This window comes from Tachysurus fulvidraco, chromosome 4, assembly GCF_022655615.1.
Source record: "Tachysurus fulvidraco isolate hzauxx_2018 chromosome 4, HZAU_PFXX_2.0, whole genome shotgun sequence".
Classification (NCBI taxonomy): Eukaryota; Metazoa; Chordata; class Actinopteri; order Siluriformes; family Bagridae; genus Tachysurus; species Tachysurus fulvidraco.
Window position 1 is genome coordinate 27,498,226 of NC_062521.1, and position 11,849 is coordinate 27,510,074.

The window sequence follows — 11,849 nt, forward strand, 5'->3', positions numbered from 1 at the left end:
TGCGACATTTATGTGCCAGATGGTGATCACAGTATTGTTTCAGTGGATAATTGGGAACTGTAGATGAGTGTCATGCACATATATGATGTACCTTCTAACTGTTAACTGCTGATATGATAAATCAGTAAACACTGTTAGGTTCTTATGCCAGGACTCATATGCTCATATTGAACATTCAACAAAAACTTGAACTGATAAATAAATGTTTAATTATTTATATACAAACTATCCACTGTAACCAAGATCATCTGAATTTGGTTACTATGAAGAGCAGATTTATAATTTGGGACAATTAAGAACACTTGTACTTGTAAAATCTTAATGGCGCTTAGTGAAACTTTTAAAGAAATGAATTTACTAGTGGTGAATTTAGATAAACATCAGAATCAGCTTTATGGCCAGGCATGTTTTCAAATGCGAGGAATTTGTTTTAGTGACAGAAGCTCCACAGTGTAACAAAACACTGTGGACTGTGTTTTTGTCCTCATGTGTTCTTAAAGGAGACTCCTAATTTTAAGTAATAAGGGGACATGCGAGTTTAAAGACTTTTTTATTTGTAATGAATAAATAATTAATTTAGTTAATAGGTTAACGTTATCAAAACTTGTTAAATGTAATTTTTTAACTTAACTAAAGCTTATATTCACTGCTTTCTGATTTTTGTTAGAGGTTCCTATCGTTTGTTGCATGTGGGGCCTTAATCAGTGGTGCACCGCGGGTATATATGTAATGACTACAAGCAGACTTGCTCAGTAGCATCATGTGTGCAGACGGAGACTGTTGATTTTATTCTCTCTTTATTATCTTTCATTAACTTAAATTCACATGGATGTTGAATGATGTTGTGGGGTGTGTGTGGGATTTTCTAACTTCTTTCTCCATGTGCTGTTTTTCCGAGTTTTAAATGCAGTTCTTTTCCCCCTCAGATGCTAAATTTGAGTGCAGAATTGCAGAGTTTAAATGTAAAAGTAAACATAAATATAAAAAAGACTTGATTTCAAAACCATGAGCAACAAGTTTAAATGTAGATAATTGTTAATTTCACATACATTTCTATGTAAAAATGAGAAGTTTACTTTTTCATTATTGGCATAATGTGGAAAAATAACAGCTGTGTTGTTAATTTACAGAGAATGTCCATAAATGTACAGCATAAATTGCATGAAAATAGTATTTTCCATAGTATTTTTTTAGTTTGTAGTATTTATTTAATAAATGCTTCAAAGTATAAATAATTGGATGTTTATTTTTTATTTTAGAAACTTATTCAGACAATACAAATGGCAAATTAAAACCAATATATTGATCACAACTTGTACTGGTACTCAAATTCCTCTATATTGTAACAAATGATTAATGTACTTACACATTTGCTTCTGCTTGTCAGTGTGTGCAGCAATGCCAAAGTTTGCTCCATTTTATTTTCATTAAATATTACAGTATTTTCTCAGTTGTAGTTGGCTGTAATTCTGCCATAAATATGTTGTGTATTATACTAGTTTGTCCTAATGTGAAATGCTGATGTGGCAGACTAATCTTATACACTTCGTTGCATATAAGATTCTTAATATTTTGTTCTCCATACACTGATTATAAGAACAATCCCTCCAGGCACTTTGCATATCTTTAATAGACCAGATAGTTTACTTGCCAAACCCCAGACTCAGATACTAAAGGTGCTAATAGTTGACTAATGGCTATGAAATGGTCTGTTGTTGGACTGTGTCTTTGTCCTCAGGTGTACTTAAAGGATTTAAGTTGAGGAACATTTTAGTTGAGGTCCTCACTGAGAAGACTGCTGAGAAATTAGAAAAGGATCACTTTAACGTGGTGAGTTTTCTTTCTTTAAATAAATAAATAATGCATTATCAAATAAATAATGCAATGATTTATTATGCAATAAATCATTTGATATTCTCTAAACAATACTGTGAATTTGCAGTTAGTTAATTATTTCTTGGACTTTATTTAAACATTGTGTTTATTTAAACATTGTTACTTTCGAATATTGCAACAATAGTCTTCATGCTGAAGGTTGATGGGTTATATTTATAGTTTGGCAGCATATGTTTAGTTATGGAATAGTTCTGTTATTGGAAAAAATAATCCTATTGAATTGCTAAAGAACAAAGTTAGATTTTACCTGTCAAGCCACTAAATGATCAGAAACTATACAACTCTTAAAACTCTTGTCCAGGACACTTGTTGGCAGCTCTATTTTTGAGGGAGCTGTATATTTAACTGAACATGGACAGCATTCTAGATAGCACTAATTTCTTCAGCATAAATTTCGGCCTTGTTTATTTACTTGCAACTTGTCACAGTTTCTGTGACTGATGAATAAAGCACATGATAGTTGTTTAGCACCTAATAATCTGATTTTTTTTATCTACTGTTCTGCTACACAGTGAAACATAATTGTCTGGCTGTCTTCACACTATAATTCACCACAAAGGGGTTTCTACAGAATGGGCAAAGACAGAATTGACTGCTCACTATGTGGGAAGAGTTTGTCCGAACCTTATAGTCTCAAACGACACATGTACATTCACACAGGAGAGAAACCATATTGCTGTTCACAATGTGGAAAGAGTTTTAGACAACATGGTCACTTAAACGGACATAAACTTGTTCACTCAGGAGAAAAGCCGTATCAGTGCTCAGAGTGTGAAAAACGTTTTGCTAGCAGTTGGTGTCTCAAAAGACATAAGCTCATTCTCACAGGAGAGAAGCCTTATTGCTGTTTACACTGTGGGAAGGGTTTTAGAGTCACAGATGATTTAAAAGTCCATGAGCGCGTTCACACAGGACTGAAGCCATATGTTTGCTCACACTTTGGGGAGAGTTTTAGAAATTCAAGTGCTTTAAATATCCACGAGCGCATTCACACAGGAGAGAAACCATATCAGTCCTTACACTATGGGAAGAGTTTTACACAATCAGGTAATTTTAAAAGTTCACCAATGCATTCACACAGGAGAGAAACCGTATCAGTGCTCACAGTGTGAGAAGAGTTTTAGAAATGCAAATGTTTTAAAAATCCACCAACGCATTCACACAGGAGAGAAGCCATATGTTTGCTCACACTGTGGGGAGAGTTTTAGAAATTCAAGTGCTTTAAATATCCACAAGCGCATTCACACAGGAGAGAAGCCATATGTTTGCTCACACTGTGGGAAGAGTTTTACACAATTTAATTTAAAAGTTCACCAACACATTCACACAGGTTGAAAACTCAGTATTACAAAGTGTTCATTTGTATCACTGCTTAAACTGTGGGAATAATAATAATAAAGCTCACCAGCATCTTCACACAGGAGTGAAACCATATTATAGTTCAAATAAACTGGTTTGAAAAGCCACAAATTTATTCACAATAGTGAGAAATGTATTGCATTTCAGTGTTATTGTTATTAATTGCAGAACAGAAGAAGGTATCTTTGGTGTGGACGACAGAAGCAGCGTTTGAATTGTTGAAGGACTTTTATACTGCTACAGCTTTAGCTAGCTGTGATTACAGTAAGCCTTTCCAATTGTATGTGTCTGATAAACGGGTTTTCTAATGCCATTTTATTTCAGTAATGGAGTTAGCAGCAAAATAATCTCTCGTGTGTGTAAGATAGGCTATGATGTGATACTTTCTTTACCATAGTTGACAATTAAGAGGGACCAGACAGTTAATCTGTCAGACACCATTTTGTATGGTGAGCAACATGATTGTCAGTTAACTTCTACTAGCACCATGAATGCATGGCAGGACTTAGAAAGTCAACCAGTACAACACACAGATATAACTTTTTTTGTAGATGGTCATCCTTCGTGGCCTAGAGGGAAATATGGCTGCTTACACAGTTGTCACCTTGTAATGAGCTAACAGGTTTTGTTACTGTATACCCAATAAATCATGTTCAGTGCAATTGTTCATTTACCACTTTGGTTCCACTTGGGCACAGAGAGGCCTTTATTTTATGGATTGGTTGTTCTATTAATAAATTATTTTTTGAGCTAATTCATTGATTTAAAAAAATTAAGAAACATATTACATGCCATGGGGATGAAACACAGGGGACTCTCAGTTGGGAATTTTCCAAGGGTTATGTACAGAGACACTAGGGACAACAATGTAGCACCCAGTCCTATTACAAGCACAATGTATAGGCTTTACTACTGCATACCCACAAAACAGTGTTGGTTTAGGTCAGACATCTTCTGTGATGAGACCATCAGTAGATGGAGTAAAACATCATACAGAAAGTTTCCGAGGCCTCTTCCAAAGCTATCACATTCATGTGAATCTTGCACTCAGAACTGCTGAGGGAAAACTGGTCACTACAATTAGAACAGAGACAAGTGTCACCCATTTTTTTTTTGGACAATAAAAGCCTGAGAATTGTTCAATTAAAAAAAAAATCAGGCATTCTTGTTAATTAAGACAATCACCCTCATCATTTTATCTTCTTACAGACATAAAAGGGAGATGACAATATATATACAGTATGACAGCAGGGAGATGTGCTGTAGGTCAGACAGAGGAGTTCAAGGTGGAGGATCGGCTTCAAGGATCGGCTTTAAGTCCCTACTTGTTTGCTACTTTGCTGGAGATTTTGACAGATGAAGTCAGACAGGAATCTCCATGGACAATGATGTTTGCGGTTGACATTGTGATATGCAGTGAGAGTAGAGAGCAGGTGGATGTCTGCTATGGAAAGTGAAATACATGTGTTAGAGAGGGAAGTACAACAGTGAGGTTACGGGGCAAGTGAGGTTACTGAGGTCAAGAAGGTGCAGGAGTATTTGGAGTTAACCATCCGATGTGATGGGGAGTGTGGAAATTAAGAGGCGAGTACAAAAGGGTTGTAGTGGGTGGAGAAAAGTGTCAGGAGTGTTGTGTGACAGAAGAGTGTAAGCAAGAATCGAAGGAAAGGTGCAAAAGACAAGTGAGGCCAGCTATGCTGTATGGGTTAGAAACTGTAGCAGTGAGGAAAAGACATAAGGCAGAAATGGAGGTAGCAGAGATGAGGATGTTGAAGTTCTCGTTAGGATTGACAGGATTAGAGCACCTCAGAGGGACAGTTCTGGTCGGCTGTTTTGGGACAAGGACAGAGATTAAGATGCTTTGGTTTTGTACAGAGGAGGGAGAGTGGTTATATTGGTTGAATGATGTTGGAGATTTATAATAATAATAAGAAGAAGAACTTGATTTTAAACTTTACATTTTATCTATACTTCAGTAAAGCTGCTAGGAAAAAATATCAATTGTTAAATGCACTAAACAAATAAATTGAATTGAATGAATGAATGAATGAATGAATGAATGAATGAATGAATGAATAAATAAATAAACAAACAAACAAACAAACAAACAAACAAGAAATGTGCTTGAAGTTAACTAAATACTATTAGTACGAATAATAAATCTAAAGTTTCACCTGAGCACCTAATTGTTTCATCAGATGTGTCCAATGGTTCAATGTATAAACTTCATTTTATATTTATATTTTCAATTAATTATTAATTATGGAAGATGCATTTAACATTCAAATAAGCTGTTTAAAATATCTGTCTTCAATGTTTTATTTTAGGGTTTTATGGGACATTTGTGTGCCAGATGGTGATCACAATATTGTTTCAGTGGATAATCTGAACTGTAGATGAGTGTCATGTACATATATGATATGTACCTTCTAACTGCTGATATGATAAATCAGTAAACACTGTTAGGTTCTTATGCCAGGACTCTTATGCTCATATTGAACATTCAACAGAAACTTACAACTGTTCTATAAATGTTTAATTATTTATATACAAACTACCCACTGCAAACCAAGATCATCTGAATCTGGTCACTATGAAGAGCAGCATTAATAATTTAGCGCAATTTAGAACACTTGTACTTGTAAAATCTTAATGATGCTTAGTGAAACTTTTAAAGAAATGAATTTACTAGTGGTGAAATTAGACATACATCTGAAATAATGTCCTACTAACACAATGGCAAAGTTTGCTCCTTTTATATCCGTTAAATTTTACAATATTTTCTCAGTTGTACAGTACTTGTCTTTATTCTGGCATAAATATGTGTTGTGGTTTAGGCTTACTAGGTTTTCTGTATAATCCTGCTTCATTTCATTAAAACAGATTTTTGTAATATATATGTTAGATATAATAGAATAATCAATTATTGTTCTCTATACTCTGAAATGGGAACAATCTATCCAGGCCTTTTGCATATCTTTAACTGACCTGATGGTTCTGTTCGTTCAAAAGCCACAACCCAGACTCAGATGATAAGGTGATAATAGTTGGCTAATGGCAGTGAAATGGCCTGTTGTTGGAATGTGTTTTTGTCCTCAGTTGTACATAAAGGAGACACCTAATTTTAAGTAACTTGTAATTTTAATTTAGGTCCTTGCTGAGAAGAATGCTGTGAAATTATTGTGATTTAAGAATAAGATAACTTCAAGATTTCTTTCATTAATTAATTAAACAACAAACAAACAAAAATTTCTTTCATTAATTAAACAAACAAACAAACAAATAAATATGGGGGGCACGGTGACTTAGTGGTTAGCACGTTTGCCTCACACCTCCAGGGTTGGGGTTCGATTTCCGCCTCCACCTTGTGTTTGTGTGGAGTTTGCATGTTCTCCCCGTGCCTCGGGGGTTTCCTCCAAGGTACTCCGGTTTCGTCCGCCTGTTCAAAGGCATGGTGGGTTGATTGGCATCTCTGTAAAATTGTCCGTAGTGTGTGATTGTGTGAGTGAATGAGAGAGTGTGTGTGACCTGCGATGGGTTGGCACTCTGTCCAGGGTGTATCCTGCCTCGATGCCCGATGACGCCTGAGATAGGCACAGGCTCCCCGTGACCCAAGAAGTTCGGATAAGCGGTAGAAAATGAATGAGTGAATGAGTGAATGAGTGAGTGAATGAGTGAGTGAGTGAGTGAGTGAGTGTGATGTTGCAGTTAATAAGTTAATTATTTCTTAATTTCCTGAAAAATACATAAAACAAACAAATAATGAAAGAAACAGGTAAACCTTAGCATAGTCGATAGGAAACGTTGTGTTTTTATATTTCTTAAAAATATTAAGTATGATGTTACTTTTAAATATTACATTTGCAACAATAGTCTTGATGCTGAAGTGAAGTGAAGTGACATACGGCTAAGTACGGTGAACCATACTCAGAATTCGTTCTCTGCATTTGACCCATCCAAAGTGCACACACACACACAGCAGTGAACACACACACAGCAGTGAACACACACACAGCAGTGAACACACACACAGCAGTGAACACACACACAGCAGCGAACACACACACAGCAGCGAACACACACACCATGAACACACACCCGGAGCAGTGGGCAACCATTTATGCTGCGGCGCCCGGGGAGCAGTTGGGGGGTTCGTTGCCTTGCTCAAGGGCACCTCAGTAGGTAGACATGTCATATTCTTTTGTTTGACAGTGTAGCCGGTTGACTGGGAAATGCGAGTTTAAAGACTTTTTTTTTTAATTTGTAATGAATAAATACATAATTTAGTGAATAGGCTTATATTCACTGCTTTATGATTCTTGTTAAAGGTTCCTATCCATTGTTGCAGGTGGGGCCTTACTCAGTGGTGCACCGCGGGTATATATGTAATGACTACAAGCAGACTTGCTCAGTAGCATCGTGCAGACGGAGACTGGTGATTTTATTCTCTCTTTATTATCTCGCATTTATTTAAATTCACATGAATGTTGAATAATGTTGTGGGGTGTGTGTGGGATTTTCTAACTTATTTCTCCATGTGCTGTTTTTCCGAGTTTTAAATGCAGTTTATTTTTCCCTCAGACGCTAAATTTGAGTGCAGAATTGCAGAGTTTAAATGTAAAAGTAAACATAAATATAAAAAAGACTTGATTTCAAAACCATGAGCAACAGGTTTAAATGTAGATAATTGTTAATTTCACATACATTTCTATGTAAAAATGAGAAGTTTACTTTTTCATTATTGGCATAATGTGGAAAAATAACAGCTGTGTTGTTAATTTACAGAGAATGTCCATAAATATACAGCATAAACTGTATGAAAATAGTATTTTCCATGAAAAGTATTTTTTAGACTGTAGTGTTTATTTGATAAATGGTTTAAAGTATGAATGTGATGTTTATACTGTTATTTTGAATCTAATTAGACAATACAAATGGCAAATTAAAACCAATCCATTGATCACAACTTGTACTGGGACTCAAATTCCTCTATATTGTAACAAATGATTAATGTACTTACACATTTGCTTCTGCTTGTCAGTGTGTGCAGCAATGCCAAAGTTTGCTCCATTTTATTTTCATTAAATATTACAGTATTTTCTCAGTTGTAGTTGGCTGTAATTCTGCCATAAATATGTTGTGTATTATACTAGTTTGTCCTAATGTGAAATGCTGATGTGGCAGACTAATCTTATACACTTCGTTGCATATAAGATTCTTAATATTTTGTTCTCCATACACTGATTATAAGAACAATCCCTCCAGGCACTTTGCATATCTTTTAATAGACCAGATAGTTATAGACATTTACCTGCCAAACCACAGACTCGGATAATAAAGATGCTAATAGTTGACTAATGGCTATGAAATGGCCTGTTGTTGGACTGTGTCTTTGTCCTCAGGTGTACTTAAAGGAGACACCGTGACATTTTAGTTGAGGTCCTCACTGAGAAGACTGCTGAGAAATTACTGGGATTTAAGAAAAAAAATCACTTCGACTTGGTAAGTTTTCTTTCTTTCTTTAAATCAAATAAATAAATAATGCATTTCATTTGATATTCTCTAAACAATACTGTGACTTTGCAGTTAGTTAATTATTTCTTGGACTTTATTTAAACATTGTGTTTATTTAAACATTGTTACTTTCGAATATTGCAACAATAGTCTTCATGCTGAAGGTTGATGGGTTATATTTATAGTTTGGCAGCATATGTTTAGTTGTGGAATAGTTCTGTTATTAGAAAAAATAATCCTATTGAATTGCTAAAGAACGAAGTTAGATTTTACCTGTCAAGCCACTAAATGACCAGAAACCATACAACCTAAGCTTAAAACTCTTGTCCAGGACACTTGTTGGCAGCTCTATTTCTGAGGGAGCTATATATTTAACTGAACATGGATAGCATTCTAGATAGCACTAATCTCTTCAGCATGAGTTTTTGCCTTTACACATGATACTTGTTTAGCACCTAATAATCTAAGATGTTTTGTCTACTGTTTGCTACACAGTGAAACTTCGTCATCTGGCTGTCTTCACACAATTAAACACCACAGACGGATCTGTACAGAATGGGCAAGAAAATAAGTCACTACTGCTCACAGTGTGGGAAGAGTTTTGCCAAGCCGAATTTTCTCAAACAACACATGTACGTTCACACAGGAGAGAAACCATATTGCTGTTCACAATGTGGACAAAGTTTTAAACAACAAAGTCACTTAAACAGACATAAACTTGTTCACTCAGGAGAAAAGCCGTTTCGGTGCTCAGAGTGTGAAAAAAGTTTTGCTTGCAGTTGGTATCTCAAAAAACATGAGCTCATTCACACAGGAAAGAAGCCTCATTGCTGCTCACACTGTGGGAAGGGTTTTAGAGTCACAGATTATTTAAAAGTCCATGAGCGCATTCACACAGGACTGAAGCCATATTTTTGCTCACACTGTGGGAAGAATTTTGGAACATCACGTGAATTAAAAACCCATGAGCGCATTCACACAGGAGAGAAGCCATATCACTGTGTACACTGTGGGAAGAGTTTTAGAAATTCAAATGGTTTTAAACAACACCAGCGCATTCACACAGGAGAGAAGCCGTATCAATGCTCACAGTGTGAGAAGGGTTTTAGAAGTTCAAGTGGTTTTAAAGAACACCAACGCATTCACACAGGAGAGAAGCCATATCAATGCTCACTGTGTGAGAAGGGTTTTAGAAATTCAAGTGGTTTAAAAGAACACCAACGCATTCACACAGGAGAGAAGCCGTATCAGTGCTCACACTGTGGGAAGAGATTTACACAATCAGGTAATTTGAAAGTTCACCAACGCATTCATACAGGTTGAAAACTCAACAAAGTATTTATCTGTATCACTGCTGAAACTGTGGGAATAATAATAATAATAATAATAATAATAAAACTGACCAGCACCTTCACACAGGAGTGAAACCATATTATGGTTCATACGGTGGAGTTTTACAAAGTAAACTGGTTTGAAAAGTCATGAATTTATTCACAATAGTGAGAAATGTATTGCATATCACAGTGTTATTGCTTTAAAAAGTACCTCATTTGCATGCATTGCTTAATTAGCAGAACAGAAGAAGGTGTCTTTGGTTTGGACGACAGAAGCAGCTTTTGATTTGTTAAAGGACCTTTATACTACTACATCTTTAGCTAGCTGTGATTACAGTAAGCATTTCCTGTTGTACGTGTCTGATAAACAGGGGTTTTCTAATGCCATTTTATTTCAGTAATGGAGTTAGCAGCAAAATAATCTCTCATGCGTGTAAGATAGGCTATGATGTGATACTTTCTTTACCAGAGCTGACAATTAAGAGGGACCAGACAGTTAATCTGTCAGACACCATTTTGTATGGTGAGCAACATGATTGTCAGTTAACTTCTACTAGCACCATGAATGCATGGCAGGACTTAGAAAGTCAACCAGTACAACACACAGATATACCTTTTTTTGTAGATGGTCATCCTTCGTGGCCTAGAGGGAAATTTGGCTGTTTACACAGTTGTCACCTTGTCATGAGGTAGCAGGTTTTGTTACTGTATAGCCAATGAACCATGTTCAATGCAATTGTTCAGTTACCACTTTGGTTCCACTTGGGCACAGAGAGGCCTTTATTTTATGGATTGGTTGTTCTGGTTTTGGTTGTTTTATGCTCTTTTTTTTTTTTTTTTTTTTGACTGATTGGCTTGGGCATGACTTGAACACTCCTGAATTTCATCATGGCATTGCATTTAAACAAAGTGTGGTGGTTAAACAGGGGGCTGCTAAGCCACTTCTTAGGCATTTTGTAGATGCTCTCCAGTTCTGTGTTTTCCTGACATTTTATTCTGTTAATACTCTTCTCATTCCATCACAAACATTATTGATTCTTGTTTCTTGTTTTTCTGCTGGTAATGGCTGTAATAAATTATTTTTTGAGCTAATTCATTGTCATCTCCCTTTAATGTCTGTAAGAAGATAAAATGATGAGGGTGATTGTCTTAATTAACAAGAAGTTTATTCCAGTGTAGCAGTGACAAATAGTCCATCTGAGGCAGTCTGTAATTTCTAATTGCATATTTGAGCCATGTGTGACATCGAGATTTTTGTTCTGGCACTAAGGTAGTGAAATGAACTTCCCCTGAGCCTCTGTCGAAATATGTATTTAAAAATGTTCTATGTTTCTTCCCATCAGAGTTTTAGACTGATGCTATTCTTGGTCTGTGATCCTATTGAACCAGTTTTGAAGAATTCAGTGATTCAAAGCTTCTGCCAAATGCCATAAATGTAAACTCGAATTTGTATAGCAAACATCACAATTGTTAAATGAAGAGTACAAAACACAGGCAGTACTGTTGTAAGTAGAAGAAACAATGCAGCATATGAGTTGGCTAAACAAGCAGCACTGGGGCATTCAAACACATTTGTAGTTGTGTGAACCTTTTAGAATTCTCTGGTTCACTTGGTGAAGAAGCCTAATAAGTGCTGCTGCCTCTGCTGGTGTCTTGGATGATGTTGAAAAAGAACCATGCAAAGACAATGATTGAATAACAAATTTGAAATTTAATCAGATGAACAGGGAGTATTTATACAAAAGA

The 11,849-nt window shown here is 35.8% G+C and overlaps 1 protein-coding gene and 1 pseudogene across 1 annotated transcript; both read left to right on the forward strand.

Moving 5' to 3' along the window:
• The first annotated feature begins 2,426 nt into the window (after positions 1 to 2,426).
• On the forward strand, positions 2,427 to 3,319 carry LOC113662960 (annotated as a pseudogene).
• Positions 3,320 to 7,603: 4,284 nt separating this feature from the next.
• Positions 7,604 to 11,195, forward strand: LOC113662950 (zinc finger protein 235-like). Its single transcript, XM_027178146.2, has 3 exons — positions 7,604 to 7,690; positions 8,658 to 8,757; positions 9,265 to 11,195. Exon 3 carries the CDS (start codon positions 9,325 to 9,327, stop codon positions 10,090 to 10,092), a length of 768 nt encoding a protein of 255 aa, XP_027033947.1. The 5' UTR covers positions 7,604 to 7,690; positions 8,658 to 8,757; positions 9,265 to 9,324; the 3' UTR covers positions 10,093 to 11,195.
• Positions 11,196 to 11,849: the final 654 nt, after the last annotated feature.

What these genes read in the sequence shown, in the direction of transcription:
- LOC113662950 (XM_027178146.2), top strand. Translation starts at nt 9,325, where the DNA reads ATGGGCAAGAAAATAAGTCACTACTGCTCACAGTGTGGGAAGAGTTTT.